Source organism: Lynx canadensis, chromosome A1, assembly GCF_007474595.2.
Source record: "Lynx canadensis isolate LIC74 chromosome A1, mLynCan4.pri.v2, whole genome shotgun sequence".
NCBI lineage: Eukaryota > Metazoa > Chordata > Mammalia > Carnivora > Felidae > Lynx > Lynx canadensis.
This window is the reverse complement of record NC_044303.2, coordinates 163,981,061-164,000,561: the sequence shown is the minus strand read 5'-3', so window position 1 is coordinate 164,000,561 and position 19,501 is coordinate 163,981,061. Positions and strand designations below refer to the sequence as shown.

Genomic DNA, 19,501 nt, shown 5'->3' with positions numbered 1-19,501 from the left:
ATTTCCTTCTATTATCATTTATATTTCAAAATGGCATTCCCTTTAGCCCACATGGGATTTACAGTCATTGTAGGATATTATTTTATTATTTATTTACTTATTTATTTAGACAGAGAGAAAGTGTGTGTGCACGTGCAAGAGAGAGAGATCTCAAGCAGGCTCAACGCCCAGCATGGAGCCTGATGCAGTGCTCAATCCTATGACCGTGAGATCATGACCTGAGCTGAAATCAAGAATTGGACACTCAACCGACTGAGCAACCCAGGTGCCCCAAGCAAAATGCATATTTTTAAAAAGACTAGAATTATTTGGAATTAGTTCTGAACTCCGAAAAATGAAAGAGCCTTCCTGAGATTACTTTGGCCTCTCATTTTGGCACTATTAACAAGTTACTAATTTTTATGTTGCATACTGCCTCACAGAGGACACTCAAAGGATATAATTTGGTCAAAGTTATAAGTCCTTCCAAACTGCTAAGGGGGCTTTCAGCAAAAATTTCTACCTATACCACACTTGAACTTGTACACTAATACACAGAACGTGTTGAAAGGGATTTTTTTCTTACTTTGTTTACCTATTTCAAAGGTTAATAAAATCACCAATGGTACTTAAGTAAAGCTGTGGAGGTCTACGCTAACATAGAGTGGAAAATAGCTGATCAATACCCTGTGACTCCTATTACTTCACGTGAGAAGTAAATGTCTAATTCTTTCCTTCAAATCTAATTTTGTCTACTTTGTCAAGCCTTTTCTTACTTACCAATCATGCAACTCAGTAATTTTGCTGTTTTCCTCAAGACTCCCAAACTTAAAAAATTTATTCAAAAGCAAAACTCTTAGAAACTTCTTGTTTAATATAACGATAATTTTTTTCTGTTTGTTCTACCTTTAGCCTTAAAATTGATGTTTATTAATATAAAAATCATCTTAGAGAGAAATAAAAAATCCTATTCCACTGTCTCAAACGCCTTTTTTTCCTTTTACTTGCTTCAGCATCTTTTCCCTTTCCCCTGACAACCAATAGCTGGTGTTGTCATTGTAAGAATCATCGTTAGTACATCTCGTGCATATTTTCAGGTGCCTACTTTCTATAACTTCTCTTTGATCAAAGACAAGTAGTTTAAAATTCCAGCTTCCAGGTGGCATCAGTAAATATTTTATAACCTACTTTAACATGGAAAGAAGGCTCCTTGGTTCTTTTCTGGCCAAAACAAAACAACAAAAAACTACGATAAGGGCCTTTATCTTTCATTTTTAATTTAGGCAAACTTTTTTTGAAAGAGTTTATAGTGCTTTGAAAATTTTACTTAGTGTTATAAAAAATATACTTCTTTCAAAGAGGCTCAATATTTAAGAACCGTTTAAAGTCCAATGTTCTCTTTTAGAAAAGTGCTACATATTATTATTCTCATTTGGTTGACTAAACAACTGGAAAACAACGAATACATAGAAGTTTTAACAGGCAGAAAAAATCACAGTTCTGAGTAATTAATGGACACCACCAAATGTGGAAGCTATATATTTACCTAAATTTGAACATAGGGCAAAAGGACACTTGAGAAAGAAATTTCATTTTCCATTATGTTTTTCTTTATTAAATGAGCCTGAGGAAGTAATATACACTCTTGCGACAAGTATAATATATGGAGGTGTGATATGGAAGGCTTTGAATAAAAAGGAGGAAGGCAAGTGTAAAAAAATAAGCACATGTTCTGGAGTTTATCCTCATCACTCAGTTCTAAAATGAGAAAAGGCTATATATACTTTATTATAATTGCTCATGATAGGAGAAAGCCTGTGATTCAGTCACAAAGATAAATGTCACTTATAATCATGCCTTGCCCCAATAAAATACTTTTAAATAGCGAAATTTGCAAAACCATACCCAATGTGCGTGGCTTCTGTCCTTCCTTCGCCAGTGAATACACATCTTGCTGCCAATATGTCACCAAAACTAACATCCACTGGGTGTTCCACAGGATAGAAAGCCTGCCAAGAAGATAAACACAATTCATTAATATTGCCAATAAACCCCAGAACTGCATGCTTTAATAATGTGAGGCTTGGCATGCCCTGGGTAGAAAGGATGAAGACACACACGTGCAGGTCTGTTTAGAAATGTTAAGAGAAACCATCAAGTTGGAAGTTGTAAAAAAGGCAGTTACACACAGCTTAGATACAGAACAATGGTAGATTTAGAGACGCTAGGATTCCAGAGACATTCACAAGGATTCTATGAGGGTTTCTAAAATTATTATCTGCTGATTAACATTTTTTCTCTCAAAATTAAACTAGTTTCTACACACCTGTGGCAGCTGGGGGCTCTGGCGTCCAATCAGTGTCCACTGTCCATTTCTTACTCTATACCCACTCACAACCTTGCCTGTAATGAACATAAATTAGAATCATATAATGTCATAAAGTATTAGAAAAATAAAAGGCATTATTTGCTTTCCTTTTTCAAAATAAAATCTGAATATTGTCAGAACCCCAAACGCTAGGTATTGTAATGAAAAGATATGAAAAAACATATAGAATTTCAAGGTATTATGCAACAACATCTTTCATAGAAACAGACTTAAGGTCAAATATAATTTACATTGTACATTTATAGCATTAGCAAGCACAATGGTAAATATTTATAATTTAACCTATAGTTTAAAGTTCTTACCTAAATGGTGAGTGTGAACTCTATAGGCAAAGACATGCATTGGATACTTCTTGTAATGGCATGAAATATCCGAATTCACCACTGTTAGAAATGAAAACACAGAAAACAGGTCGCTATCCAGCTGGAAAACAACATTATTCTTGTCTAAAAGTATGTATAGGTAGCAGTATGTACAAGATGCTAGGTATAGGGATTTTCCTATAAAGTGGACATGCATTCATGTACTCAGTGGATATTACATGCTTATTATGTGCCAGCCAATTTTCTAAGATGACCTCTTACCCTCTTGCAATAACCTCTTGCCCTCACATTTAATTTCCTTCACAAACAAAATGTCTAGGACCAAATCAAGACATACCGTCAGGAAAAACATAGGCTTAATCTGTTACTTTTACCATGAAATTTATGCAGTTGAAAAAGCTTAAAAATTGTTTTTATTGCTTAGAAAATAAGGATTTTTGAAAAATTGCAAACACCTAAGGTAATTAGATTGACAGCTCCTGTTGAGAAGGAACCACTTCATATACATCTCTTTCCCTTCAGTTTAAAACACTGTAGTTATTCAATAAATATGTCTTTGATAATAAGTAAGCAGTAACAATGATACCATACTTGTCATTAGCTTTAAAAGATTCCCAGTAAAAACAAATGAATAATATTTAATAGGCCATTTTCATCAGAAGATCAGATACACTGATAAATAATATTACACTTATTCCAAAAGCTTTTAGTAAGTTTAGGAGAATCAGCTATTATTATCCCCATTTTACAAACAGAGAATTAAGCTCAGTATATCTGAATTTGAAGACTGAGTCAAATCAAGATTTGCTAACTTCTTGATTTTGAACCTGATATTCTCTGTAGCAAGTTTATGTCGCAGTATGCTATGAGGTTTGTTTTTGGCATCTAAAGAATGGAAGATTGATTTGTAAAATACTCAGGATTTATTCTTTCATTTACATAACTTACTACCTACTCATGGACCTTAATTCTTAGCATCTCAATAAAAGAATGGATGATAATAAACTACTGGCTTAGAATAATACAAAAATCTATTTTAAATCTAAGGATAATAATAAGAATTGGTTTAGTTTTCAGAGATATTGGTCATTTCAAAATTTTATTAAAAATATTCTGTAAATGCATTTCTATATATTAAGTAATGAGATCATCGTAAATCTGAAAAAATAATTACCTTTCTCTCCTGGTGGAATAACAGTGTCAACAGACATCATAAGGTACATGCCTGCAATTAATGGCTGTCTGCGGGAAACAATAATATTTATCTTAACTATTTGAAACATCAAAACTATGGCCTTAGAAAAACAAGATATACTTCAGTACACCAGTCTATAATATAAGATTCACGTGAAAACTAAAACAAAACAATACGGAAAAAGAGGTAGAATAGATGTTTTTCTTAAAATAACTTAATTTCCTGGGCAAGGAATTAAAAACACATTTTTATGGCATGGTGCACTTGGAAAGCAGTCTCTAAATGGCTCCTGTGATGGTTAATCCTATGTGTTAACTTGGTGAAGCAAGTGATAGCCCAGTTGCTTGGTCAAACGTTGGTCTAGATGTAGCTCTGAAGGTATTTTTTACATGTAACTAACATGTTAATTATCGACTTTGAGTAAATCAGATTACCATTCACCCTGTGGGTAGGTCTCTTAAGAGAAAAGACTGAGGTCCCAGGAAGAGGAAGGAATTCTGCTTCCAGATTGCACTGGAGTCTGCCTCGAGTCTGCATGCTGACTCCTGCCAGAATTTCCAGCCTGCCTTGCAGATCACAGACTTGCCAGCCCCCACAATCATGTAAGCCAATTCCTTGAAGTAAATCTGGCTTTCTCTATACATATATGTGTGTGTGTGTGTGCGTGCGTGCACGCATGCATGTGCGTGTGCCTTCTACTGGTTTGATTTCTCTGGAGAATCCTGGCTTATAATAAAGCTCCCAATAGCTAGCTCTCAATATCTTAGCTCTGACACTCATGCCCTTGTCGAATCCTCTTCCCTTAAGCATGGATTGAGCATAGTAACTAGACTTAAGCATTTGTTATTTCTAACAAGCAGAATAAGGCAAATGCAATTTCACTTTTTTTTCCATAGGAGTCAGAGTATAAAGATTTGTGGCAACTCTTTTCTTCACCTATCAGACTTCTGTATTATTCAGTAACTTCCGATATTAGGCTGCAAAAAGGCTGTGGTTTCTATCTTACACGCCCTTTCTTGCTTTCTGTTGCTGGGTGTGATGGTAACCAGGTGCCATATTGTGAGCTGTCTTGTTTAGAGCCCACGAGGCAAGAAATGAGGGAGTCCTCCAGCCCAGAGCCAGCAAGGAATTGAATCCTGTCAACAGCCATGTGAGTAATCCCGGGCATGGCTCCGCCTCAGGGGACCCCTCCCCACTCCTCGCTCCCAATGACTGAAACCCTGGCTGAGCCTTTGATCACAGCCTTTGTATGAGACCACTAGCCACAGCCCCCAGCTAAGCTTGTGCCCAGAATATTTGTTGTTTTAGCCACTAAATTTAGAGTAATTTGTTATACAGCAATAGACAATGAATCCAGTGGACTTCCCACTTTTAAGTTCTCAAAGATCTTAAAGATGTCACTGAGCTGGGGTAACTGGAAGTACTTACGGCAGGCGGGTGAGGTGCAAGGACACACCAGAACAGTCTTTGTGATTATCTGAAAATACACACACACACACACACACACACACACACACACAATACACATCTTAAATATGAAAATGTGAAAATCGAATTTCAAACTAATAAATTTTAAACGATTATAACTCAACACTAAAAACACCCAACTATGTTTTATCTCAATGGTGCTTTATAGTTTGCAGAGTACTTTCATATTCATGAATATATTTAATCTCCAATGCATCATGACAATAAAAGTCTGTGGTTTTTTCTTGACACCGCAAACTGCTAAGTCAACTGCTTTCCTGCAGACGTTCAAGATACTAGTCAAAGCTTAGAGAAGAAAGTTGTTGCTGCTCTTTATGAATGAGCGACCTCGTTGAAACATGCAGAAAAGTTGATTAACTGGATGGTTTGCTCCACGGTGGCTCCAGACAACTAGTCTCTCTACTTTTAAAAAATAGTAGCAGTCCATACTTTGAGCTTTCAAGATACAACCATGTTTAGAGTCTGCAATGTTTTTGATATATGAATAGGAATCACTTTGTTTAACTTCTATGCCTTGCCCATTCTTCCCTCCTAAATAGAGACCTGATGCTAATTTGCACCCCAACTGCAGTGGCAAGCCTCTAACCATCTCTTTATTTTTGTCAAGGACCCTTTAGAGACCTCTGGCAAATCCTTTTCCTTATGCCTTTGCCTTCCTGAAGTAGAAAGAAGGTAAAAATTTAAATGACCTATCCTAATTTTTATCTCTGTTGAACTTGCTGATCTGTCACCACAGAGACCATGAGTAGTAACTCATACTTACTCATTCCTTCTATTTCTGTATATGCTAAATTCTTTTTACTTCACATTTTATTCTAAGTATTTATAACACATTATATCTCAATTTTGAGTTGATTTAATATAAATAACTACTGTGTGTGTGCAAGATTGACAGATTTATACTTGAAATTAAGAAGTGAAGTATGCTAACAAATAACAGCAGCTAGAATAGTTTATGGGAATTTCCTTCTTTCAGCTGTAATTCTTATGAGAAAAACAAAGGTAGCTTCATACAGCAATATATAAAAATAGGTAACCTAACTAACAAGATATGCATTTTGATTTACCAGATATAAAATTCAGAAAGTATAACAAATCATTATTTAATACTTTGGCCATAAAACACAAAGGAAATTTCTCGATATAGTATTAAGATTGATTTTAACAAAGATAGTGCAGGAATAAATTCAAAGATAAACATTTTATATTTAATCAGGTTCTTTTTTTTTGTCACTTTACAAAGGGATCTTTATCTAATCTCCTAAATCAAATTCCAATGTGGTGATATTTTCATAATAATATTAGTGAGGTTTTTTGTTGTTGTTTTTTTTTTTTTTTAATTTCAAGTGAGTTTTAAAGAGATGGGGAGATGAGGCACCTGGGTGGCTAAGTCAGTAGAGTGTCCAACTCTTTGATTTTGGCTCAGGTCATGATCCCACAGTTTGTGAGATTGAGCCCAGCATCAGATTCTGTGATGACAGTATAGAGTCTGCTTGGGATTCTCTCTTGCTCCCTCTCTCTTTTCCCCTTCCCTCCTCTCAAAACAAATAAATAAACATTTACAGAGATGAGAAAATAATAACAAATAACAACACAGGTTTATCTTAATTTTTGTCCATGCTTTTAAATATAGAAAGGATAATTAAGTATTGTTTTTTAAGGTCCTAAAAAAATTATTTTGGGGGAACCTGGGTGGCTCAGTCAGTTAAGCGTCCGACTTTGGCTCAGCTCATGATCTCACGGTTTGTGAGTTGGCACCCGCATCAGGCTCTCTGCTGTCAGTGAAGAGCCCACTTTGGATCCTCTGTCTCCCTCTCTCTCTCTGCCCCTCCCCTCATGCTCTCTCTTTCTCTCTCTCAAAATTAAAATTAAATTAAACATTACAAAAGACTATTTTTGAGACTAAGGTTTCCTAAATGAACTACATGAGCTATAGTAAATATGCCTAGTTTGTACTACTTTCAATATGATTAGCCAAGGACTTCACCCAGAATTATGTAAACATCTACATGATCAAAAGAGAATGGCTGAAAGTATACCATGCATTCATGCCAAATGACTTCCAAACTCCAGAGACTCACTAATTTAGCTTAGTCAATTTTAGGAAACATTTCTCGTATGTATAAAAAACATCATACCCATCTTATAAGGTTATTTTGAGAGACAATAATCATCCTTTCATTCAGCTAATATTTATTGAGTACTTGCTATATTAAGACACTATTCTATACATGGGGGATGTAGTGAAAAATAATATATTCAAGTTTCCCGCTCTTGCGGTACTTACGCTCTAAAGCAAATGGAGGGATAAGGAAATGAGGTAGGTAGGAGAGATACAGAAGAACAAAACACCGAATATATAAACAAAATAATGTCACAGTAAACTCAACAGGATACTGTGAGAGTGCATAGCAATTTTATCCACTGTGGTCCAGGAAGGATGGTGTGGTCATGGGGCTAGAGATTGTGTAGGCCATGCAGAGTGTGTTAAAAGTTTTATTATTCTCTGTCTGAGAGATGCTACTGGAAGATTTTAAGGAATGAAGTGATAGGATCATATGGGTGTTCACCTAGCACAGTACCTGGCACTTATAGATGACTAATTACTGAATGTTAGGCTTTGTAAATTTTTTTAATTAACAACATATCAGGAGAGAGTTTTTCCCCATATGATGTCCATCCAAACAAAAGGGCCAGTGTGCAATGAGAATTGCTTCTTGGTTTTACATTACATTTTTGCATTAAAAAACCAAGTGAGTCACATTTTGATATCCAACTTGGCTAATATTCTTTACCATGACTTAAAGAAAATCAGGAACAACTAATAAATAAATTAACACATTTCAGGAACTATTAAGGAAATTCATCATTAAGGCTGAAATGTCATCAAATTCAGAGTAGCAGGAATGTTACTAATAATAATAACATGCCAGCTAATGCCAGGGACAGTGTGTCTTCCTTTAGATAATGTTCTTTACTAGAATTGTCTAAATGGAGAGGATTTTTACTCAGAGAAAAGCTCAAAAATAAGTCAAAAACTTATGTTAGTCTATACATGTCAAATTTTAATTTGAGGACTTTTTTTTTTAATACCCAGACTTATAAAAGTTTTCTCCAAATTAAATAAGAGCCATTGCTATGTAATTGTTGTATATTTACTTCACTCTAGAGTTTTAAGAGTGAGTCACAGTCTCACCACTCACTCCACTATAAAGACACAGTACAGGTTTTCTTTTGAACTCATGTTTATCAACCACATGCCATATCCTATAAAAAGGTCAAGGATACCACACAATCATAGCAAATCAGCTAAAAACTCAAGTAGTAATATGAGATGATCAACACATTCTTAAGAAAAACATCTGAACTTCTGACTCACATATCATAATGACTTTAGGAAAGATTGAATTTTAAGGCTCTACGTTGTTTTTTTTTTTTTTCCTATATAATGTGAATCTTATATGGGTAGAGGATTGGTGAATATACATATAAAAATCCAAAGTAAAAATCTTGCCTATTTTACAAAAAGCTCAAGAAATAACAATATATAGAATTAAAGTTAGTTACAAGATACACTTAAAAACCACACTAGATAGAATTTCTGAGTCACTGCTGAAGGAATTTATTTACATCAAATTTATCTGGTCAATGTGATCCACTGAATCAGCAAGAAACAGGGCATTTCTAAAAACTATGCTGTGTGTGTGCACGGGTATGTGTGTAAGCATGTAGACAGTATGTTTTAAATTAAACAGAACACTCTGGATTATCATCATTATTTAATCATGGGGTAACAGAGTTATAATTCTGTGTTACTTTAAGAAATTCTGTTACTTAGGGGCACTTGGGTGGCTCAGTGAGTTAAGTGACAACTCTTGATTTCAGCTCAGGTCATGATCTTACGGTTGGTAAGATCAGGCCCCACGTTGGGCTCTGACATTGTGGAGCCTGCTTGGGATTCTGTCTCCCTCTCTCTCTGCCCTTCCCCTCATACTTTCTCTCTCTCTAAATAAACAAATAAGCATAAAAGAAAAAAAAGAAATCCTGTTACTTAATAATGGATACACATTTTAACAATGATATTTTAAGGTTTCTTTTTGAGTGAGACAGAGACAGCGTGAGTGGGGTAGGAGCAGAGAGAGAGAGGGAAAGAGGGGGAAAGAATCCCTAGCAGGCTCTGTGCTGCCAGCACAGAGATTGACATGGGGCCTGAACTCATGAAACTGTGAGATCATGACCTGAGCTGAAACCAAGAGTGGATGCTCAATTGAGTGAGCCACCCAGGCACCCATTAACAATGATATTTTAAGTTGAATAAAATTGTAGAAGTTATCTCCAAGTGAGGAAAATACTTATAAAGCATTACTTATATACATTTTACACATTATTACAGTCAACTGCTACATATATATCATTTCAAAGTCAAATTTTATTATTGTAAATGGTTGTAATCTCTTCTCATGCTACTTTTTACAGTTTAATCTGAAGAGCCCGTGTGCTTGCGTACACACACAGTGAGAGGTCCCCGAGGGAGCAACTTAAACTCCTTCAAACAAGGTGGTCTGGGGGCCTGGAGGGCTCCTGGACCCACTGATATTCCTACAGCAAGTGGTAGCTCTGGAGAGAAGCATATTTCAGCCTAGTGTTTGGTGCGGAGATTATGACCTTCTAACTCCCACTGTGATCCTTGCCATAGTGATGCATTCTTATTTCCATAACCTCTACTCTGATCTTACTTCTGGTGAACTCAGAAACTTCTCCTAGTTTTGCATATTTCACTGATGGTTTCCAGTGTGCTCTGACTTTGCCCTTCTATTGTGACACAGTACTTCAGAGACAGGATATGAAGCTTCATAAGAATTAATTCATTTCAATTCACTAGGCTATGTATGAATCTGTCTCTGACATGCATCATCACAAAAATGGATGACAACTTAAAAGGTTATCATTAAAAAAACACATCAGTGCCTCTGCTAATATTTTACCACATAAAACAAAAAAAGCAAAATAAGGACTGAGATCATTAAGAAATGTATAGAAAATGAACTCAGAATGTCAACATCATAAGCTAGCTGAAAAAGCTCCTCAGAAAGGCTGATTCTGTGACTAGAATGAAAGTAAACAGGAGAGAAGAGAGAAGAGGAAATAGATGGGAAATTTAATCTAGGGCAGAAGACCAGAGAAATGGAATTCCATAGCTTACAAATAGATAGGAACAGTAATGAGTCAAATAACTAAAATAGCCTGAAATTATAGGAGTGAATTTGAAAGAAAGCTAGACTAGGAAATGAACAACTTCCCCAATTTATATTTCCATATAAATATTGTACATGTTTGTACAGTGGACATGTTGGGTGGAAAGTTTGAAATTAATCTGTGTATTTTAATCACACACAGTTACTTGACCATAGTGCCTTATAAGATCGTAAGTTGCAGCCAGGTGCTCTTTGAGTTCCTTTGTCTACAATAAGTAGGATCTGGAAGGTTATCAATTTTAATACTTGGTAGATTTAGTATTCATAATCAATACTGATACCACTAAAAAACCACAGTCTATAAATAAGATAATCTATGTAAAGAACATACAGTCTTTGCGGATCAGAGTAAATATCCAATACATGTTAGTTATTATTATTATTATTCTTTTCATTGGTAGATCCCAAAAATCTTCAACACATGAATATTTTATTTTAACAAATATAATTTCATAGTCATAGGTATGGAATTTCTTTAACTGTAGAAACTAGACCACATAAAATTTCTTCAACTATTAACAAAGTTATAGAAAAGGGGAAAGGAGATGAGAATATTTTTTAATGTTATTTATTTGAGAGAGAGAGAGAGAGAGAGAGAGAGAGAGAGAATGGGGGAGGGGCAGAGAGAAAGGGAGACATAGAATTTGAAGCAGGCTCCAGGCTCTGAGCTGTCAGAACAGAGCCCAACGTGGGGCTTGAACTCACAAACCATGAAATCATGACCTGAGCCAAAGTCAGATGCTTAACCCACTGGGCCACCCACCAACCCCAAACATGAGAATGTGAAATGAGTAAAGACGTGGTTAAAAAAGGGAATTAGAATTGAAATGGTATTTTAAAGATATTGCACAAAATAGGAATATTCTCAAAGTGGGAACAGAAATGCTGATTAAGAAGAGTCTGTACTAGGTAGATACAGAACAGAGTAATCACTAAATAAAGAAATATTAGTAAGACATAAGTACCATGGTCTGGCTAAGATGAAATTCTTGGACTGGGTACCACAGGACCATGAAAAAGTTGATAATGCATTGTTTCAAGATCCTTCCACAACTGTTAGTAATAAAGCATCCCCTGATCAGACTGAAGACAATCTGCTTCTTTCTGAGGTCTGGACTAGAGGTCAGTTCAATAGGATTCTATGTTTGCAGAAAAGACAGCAAGGCCATTTTTATCCTGATACCGAAACTGTTGCTTTAATCTACATTTATTCACTAATCCCACACAACTGTCTTCATGCAAAAATCCTGACAGGTCTTCCTTCCAGCCAGTTTCATTTACTTTTTAAAATTTTCTTATCCCAAAGTAAACTACTGTCTTCCTCATTGGGTTGAGCTATAGGTTCGTTCTTTCTTCAAGGTACACTGGTGAATACTTGACTCCTAGCTATTAATGTTGTGTACTTATCGAGGATTGAACCCAAGATGTCCCTGGTAAAGAGATCTTTCATGATCGCTGTTCTCTTTTAGTAAGACATAATTATAGCCTAATGGATTTAAAGATACAGAGATGAAACTTCACTCACTAGATAGGTATCAGAAGACAATGGGACATATTTCATTATATGTCATTATATTCCATTATAATGTCATATGTATGTACTTGAAGCTTTAGTAATGGTGAAGATGTTAACAGTCAAAAAGTTAAAAGAATTATTTTTTAAAAGAGATGTAAAATAAGAAAGTCTAATAATGTCTTAGAAGCACATCACAGCATAGGACAGTAAAGAGTACTAGTAGTTGAATGGTAAGACTTCTGGAGAGTAGTCTGATAATGGAAGAAACAAGTATTTCCAGACACTGGATGAAACTTGAAAACAGCATTCAATCAGAATCTAATCTTGAGCAAAATGAAAACTGGACGACCACTCCACAAGGGTCTCAAGCTTGTCTCTTGAGAAATTGCTCTCCTCTGTTGAGGCAGAGACCTATAATCACAGCAAGATAGTTTATCAAATATATAGACTCAGAATTTCAGAATTGGAAGGGACTCTGGAGATGATGGAGTTCAACTCTGGCACTTTATAGAGAAAAAGAGGCTGCAGGGATTAGGAGCTTTGGCCAAAGTAATTTCGCTAACTGGGTCATACCTGGGTATCAAAACTAATTCTCCAATGTTACTAGTTAGTAAACATTACTTACTTAAAAAAAAGTTCTATTTCTTAAACACTTCCAAGGCATTTTATTTATGAAATATCCTGAAACTAAGATAAAGGAATTAAGCAAGAATGGATAAGTAACCAGTGGTACTTAAGGCCATCCACTTAAGCAGGAAGTTCATTTCTCTTAATGGCAGGTGAATGCATGGGATATGAGGTTATCCATTCCAAACTATTTAGCTTGGCTTTCTAATAATAGCTTGTAGTTCCTGCTTGGATACATAGTTAAGTAGCAAAGTAACTGTGGAATAATGCATGATAATAACCTATTACATTGTAAGTCCTTAGAAGACTCTTGGTGTCTCCTAATCTTTCCCTCTAGAGATAGCCTTCTACATTTCATGAGCTCATCTTGTCCTGGCTGTTTCCTGCTTTAATAAAAAAAAAAAAATAGGTTAACTATCAATCCTGGGGGAATATTGTTATAAACTACATCCCACTAATTGGAAAAATCCTCAGAAAGACAGTTATAGAGTGGATTTCAATTCACTGCACTCTCCTAAGGTGGTAAAGGATAAAGCATCCCCATTATCTACCATTCCAACCACAGTTTTGGATAATGGATCCTTTCCTTATGGAAGTACTGACAAAGCATGCCTGAAACCGTTGCCAAGTCTTATGAAAAACAAAGAAGTAACATCTTTAATGATAAAAAACATGTTTCACAAAATTTGTAAGCAAATAGTAAACTGTATCATACCTTTCTACTCTCTCAGAGTGCTCTGAACAAAAGTTAAAGGCTACCTTCCCAACTTTTTCCCTGTCTTGAACAAACAAAAATGAATGAAGGATATCACTAGTATACACCAATAATTCTGCAATAATGTTTGTACAGATAGCGTGATAACTATTTGCTTATTAAACTGGCTTGATCTTCACCTTATGGTTCTTTGTTCTAAATGAACAATATTAACTTAATGAGACAGATGATGTTTTTCTGAGATTACATCATGGCTCCCAAGATGACCAAGAATGGGAGACTACTTGGGGATTCATTTCTAAAGTCAGGGAAATTTTCATGTAGACAAAATTACTTGGAAAATCCCTTAGGAGTGTAGATGGTGTGGTCTCTTAATAGATTAAACACAGCCAGTCGCCTTCGCATTGGAACAGCTTGCTGTCAGTTTTATCAGCTGGACTATATTGTTAAAAAAATAAAGATATTTCTATACAGTTGGACTGTGTGGTTATATAAAAAAAGGTTCTTTCTGTAAGTTGGAAAAGCTGTAGCTGATGAGATGGACACAGCACAGGAGGCAGAGGGAACAGCAAATTGGGGTCTTTTCCTGTGTTCACTCTGGTTTTAATGAAGCTAATACACAGTACCTTTATTGTTTTTGTGGTACCACCTGTATCATAAGTACAGGTCTCAAAGTCACTGGACAGTACTCAGTAAAAAATGATCCTCCAAATTTACCAAAAAATGTATACCTGGAAGTTTTTTTTCTTAAGAGTTTCTTCAATACAAAATTTGAAGCACCAAGTTGCTCCTAGAGAATCCGTGGATCCCTGAAATCATAATCTCAGAATATCAGTACTCTCCAGTTATAGATCCATTGATATAAAATAATCTTCACTCAAAAAGCATGAATACCTTGAGCTGTCATGGCAAATGTGTATCTGTTTAGCAAATATAACTGCAATAGGGGCACTGCTAATACAGACACAACCTGGAGGCCGTTGAAAGCTGGCTTAACAGACAAGCTTCGGTGCTAAATAAACCAGCACTACAAAAAAAAAAATCTTCAAAAAGGGATTCCTTTTGAAGCTGTCACTGCAGCGAGTTAGCCTCTTTTGATTTTGTATTCTCTGCTATGGGACTAGAAATTACTAGCTTCCATCTGTCCTGTGGCAAGGAAGAGAAAATGCATTTATCCATCTTGCAAGAAGACGACTTGCACAAATGATGGCCTGTGCTGTTCCCAAAAGAGATCAAATGGAAGGCAGGCAGGCAGGCTCACCAACGTGCTTTTATAATCACTCTGTTGGTGGAGGATGTTAAGGCATGACTAATGTCAAAGCACCTTCCTGTTTCCATCTTTTATGAATGCAAGAAAAAAAAGTATCTACAGCAAAGCTTAGGATTTATGTGATTTCTTCTCTCAGAATTATCAAACATTTCCCAGAATCATAATTCTAAGGAAGTAAAAGACAAAATCCACCAATCCTAGGTAAATATTTTTTAAAAATGGCACTGAGTTTTTAATTGTTGATTGATTTTTGAACTTTTTGTTTAACTACATAATATACAGAAAAGTACACAAATCAAAAGGTACTTAAGCTTCAGGAATTTAAAAATGCTAACATACCCTTGTAATCAGCATGCGTATCAAGAGGGAAAACCCTCCATTTGTGTCCCATTCCTAAGGCATTAAGTTTTAAATCTTTATGTCATGGATATGCCATATGTAAACATTTATTAGTCTTTCTGGAGTTGTCTTTTAGGTAAAACCCAGCACACTTAACTAGCTTCTAGTTAAACTGGACTATTTTAAATATCATACCTGGTTACTATGAAATATTTTTTCCCTTTCTGTCAGTGAAAGCCCTATCAACTTTCTTACTTCTGTATCTCTGTTTTTAGTATATATTCATTTTAAAAATGATAATCTAAATTTTCTTCTGCATTCTTCCCAATTTTTGTTTGTTCTCCCCAGAGGGCTGAATGTCCATGCAAAAGTCTAGGAACCACAGAAAAAGTATTAAATAAATAATGGAATGAAAAGGGACTTGAAAAGTTTTTTAAATTATTTTTTTCAGTTTACTTATTTATTTTGAAAGAGAACACACAAACAGGGAGGGACAGACGAAGGAGAGACAGATTCCCAAGGAGGCTCTGCACCCTCAGTGCAGAGCCTGATGTGGGGCCCCAGCTCATGAACAGTGAAATCATGACCTGAGCCAAGATTAAGAGCCTGACACTTAACTGAATATGGCACCCAGATACTCCAGGACTTTCAAAGTTTTAGTCAAAGATACTGTTTTAAATTCAATTTGAAATACAAAGCTAAAAATGTTTCTCATATAAAATGCTCTATCATGATTTTTAAAATCATTTTGGAAGTTTTTTTTTTTTTTTATGTATATAAAAGGTTAACCTTTCACCTCCTTTGGAATTCTTAACCCCTTTGTGCAAGATGCTCTCCACCTTTTATTTAATTTAAACCTCTAAATGCTCACGAATGATAAACAAAAAGAGGGTATGCTATGGCAACACTATCCTACTTTGTTTTGACAAAAGGAACTTCATATTCTGCAAATGCAGTAATTTAACTGCAATATATGCCTTCTGAAGCTCAATCTAAAATCAGTGGCTACATTTTCCACCCAATTATCTTCCTCAACTTAAAATACTATTGTGTAGGGGCGCCTGGGTGGCGCAGTCGGTTAAGCGTCCGACTTCAGCCAGGTCACGATCTCGCGGTCCGTGAGTTCGAGCCCCGCGTTGGGCTCTGGGCTGATGGCTCAGAGCCTGGAGCCTGTTTCCGATTCTGTGTCTCCCTCTCTCTCTGCTCCTCCCCCGTTCATGCTCTGTCTCTCTCTGTCCCAAAAATAAATAAACGTTGAAAAAAAAATAAAAAAAATAAAATACTATTGTGTATTGTGCTTGGTTCTTCAGTGAAAAAAAATAATCTAAAAAATCTAATTTACATATAATTATGCATGCATGTAGTCCTTGGTATTAATTAGGGAATACACGTTGAACATTATAGCTCCTATATTTGATTTAGCATTAGTTTTCAGTAATTCAATAAATATGTTTATGTTGTAATGTGAATAAAGTAACATTTATAAAACACTTCAGAGTTGAGAGGTATAAGTGCTAAGTATACTTATACTATACTTATATATAGTATACTTACAGTATATACTATAAGTATACTTATATATAGTATACTTATACTATAACTATACTTACATAAGGTATATAAGTGCTAAGTATCACTTCTACATTAACGAAAAAATACTGAAACCCCTTGGTGACCCGAATTATCTCTCAAAATTCCCTTAGTCCTTAAGCAAGTCTTTATACCATACCATAAAGGGTTAGTGCAGAAAGGACTGTGGTTACTGATCAGATTTTATCCTTCTTTCAGTTATTTATTACACTTAAGTTGGGGAAACAAGAATAAGAAACACTTGCAAAAAAAGATGGGGATAGACAAGTGTGAAGAGGAGAAATATTGCTGCAAGAAGAAAAATTCTTGAAAGTTTTCAAAGATAGAGAAAATAAGAATTAATTTGTAATGGGAAGAAATGCAGAGCAGGATGAAGGGTTTTCAAATTGAATGAAGAAGAGAGAAATGTTTCCATTGGCAGAAACAGGGAGGTTAGTGGGGTTTCCTCCAGGTCTAGGGAAGGGTAGATTCTATTTTTCTAACAATATTTTGTAAATATTACTAAATATTATAATTGGATCATTTTCATCAAATGCTTTTTTTGTCAAATATTTACTGAGGGTATCTTTTCCATTTTACAAGTAAGACAGTCAACTACCATAAAAGGGTATTAATAGTAAATGGGAAATGGAATGTGCAAATCCTAGCATATCTCTCTAAAAATTCCTGTCTTTTGCCAGAATTCCTAGAACATAGGAAACAAACATAAACATGCTAAGGCAATGATGGGGAGCAATGAGAGACAGAGTGAAGGGTAGGAAACTAGCTGGAGTATGTGCAAAATGGGTAACATCCAAGGATGATGCCCTGGAGAGTGTCAGTGCCCTGAACTAGATTTCACTGAAACATAATTGCATCTCCCTATTTTTATGTGAGCCAATGGGCAAGTAACTTTATTTCTCCTCTTAATTTCTTTTGGTTAAGAAATGAAATGTTATCTGCTATTAATTTAAATAGAATTAATTAGTTGGGACTATGTAGCCCTGACCAACTTCAAGAGAGGAGTTAATAAGTATGAGTGATTATAAAGGCATGGGTTGCAAAGAGGTAAATGAAGGTAAAATATAAGCTTTTCTTCAAAAACAACTAGAAAATAAATTCAAAATATGAAAAAGTAAATGGTATTAGGGGAAGTTTTCTTCCTAAAACAAGACACACTTAAGCTAAATATTACATTGTTCAATGTTAAATTGCTTTAAAAAACACATTTTAAGGGATAAAAATGTTCTGAATATATTCTTTAACAAAGAAATAATACTGCAGTGTTTAATATGTCTTCTTACAACCAAATGAATGAAAATGCAATTTCTGATTCTTAATGACCATATTTAGGTATTAAAATAAACAGGTGTCCCATGGAATGAATGAGATGAATAAGGATCATTAGTCTTCCATACTGAGGATGATTAACAAAGTGAAAAAGCTAGGGATTCAGAAAGCTCACATTTATGTGAAGAGATTGGCAAGAGCAAAAAAAAAAAAAATATATTGCAGGAGAATAGGCTTCTTTTGGATCGTTTGAGAGGTACTGAATAGTCCTAAAATCATTCCCATGACTCATATCAAGCTGCTTGTGTATAATGAAGGGTAGACAAGAACATGAAGAACATCCGATTACAGTTCTTCTGAAATCAGTGGTACTATCAAGCAACCTGATTTAGAAATATCCCTGCTGGATAAGGGAAGTGGATTACTTCATATATCAGGATGAAAGGCAGAAATGAGATGAGGTAAATGACTCCATATTCATTCAAAGAGTTCATTCCTCCTGGTTCCTAGCAGTTCAAAGGACTCTTAGAAACACTGACTCCATTATTTGTTTTATACAGTCAAGACATGAACTTTGGCTCATATACAAACTAGAAATCCAACACAAATTAAATTGTTTTGATTTTTAATAGCATTGGACTAGTAGCTATATCACCTTAGGCAAATCACTTAACCTTTTTCAGCATCGATCCCCTTTCTGTCAAATGGAGGGGTTGGGCTAGATGATCCCTTGAGGGACATTGTTCATGCTGTGTCACCCTGAACACTCAGTCTCTGGTGTTAAAAACCAGTGCTTTAACTAAAAGGCAACCAACGGAATGGGAAAAGATATTTGCAAATGACATATCGGACAAAGGGCTAGTATCTAAAATCTATAAAGAGCTCACCAAACTCCACACCCGAAAAACAAATAACCCAGTGAAGAAATGGGCAGAAAACATGAATAGACACTTCTCTAAAGAAGACATCCAGATGGCCAACAGGCACATGAAAAGATGTTCAGCGTCGCTCCTTATCAGGGAAATACAAATCAAAACCACACTCAGGTATCACCTCACGCCAGTCAGAGTGGCCAAAATGAACAAATCAGGAGACTATAGATGCTGGAGAGGATGTGGAGAAACGGGAACCCTCTTGCACTGTTGGTGGGAATGCAAATTGGTGCAGCCGCTCTGGAAAGCAGTGTGGAGGTTCCTCAGAAAATTAAAAATAGACCTACCCTATGACCCAGCAATAGCACTGCTAGGAATTTATCCAAGGGATACAGGAGTACTGATGCATAGGGGCACTTGTACCCCAATGTTCATAGCAGCACTCTCAACAATAGCCAAATTATGGAAAGAGCCTAAATGTCCATCAACTGATGAATGGATAAAGAAATTGTGGTATATATACACAATGGAATACTACGTGGCAATGAGAAAAAATGAAATATGGCCTTTTGTAGCAACGTGGATGGAACTGGAGAGTGTAATGCTAAGTGAAATAAGCCATACAGAGAAAGACAGATACCATATGGTTTCACTCTTATGTGGATCCTGAGAAA

General features: G+C 35.6%; 1 protein-coding gene across 1 annotated transcript in view; it reads right to left on the bottom strand.

Annotated features, from left to right (window-relative positions):
- Nucleotides 1–19,501, bottom strand: part of PAM (peptidylglycine alpha-amidating monooxygenase) — a 232,832-nt gene that overhangs the window by 61,653 nt on the left and 151,678 nt on the right. Inside the window, 5 exon segments of the mRNA XM_030325845.1 lie at nt 1,885–1,988; nt 2,306–2,382; nt 2,671–2,751; nt 3,866–3,933; nt 5,315–5,363. Coding sequence (XP_030181705.1) covers nt 1,885–1,988; nt 2,306–2,382; nt 2,671–2,751; nt 3,866–3,933; nt 5,315–5,363 — 379 coding nt within the window.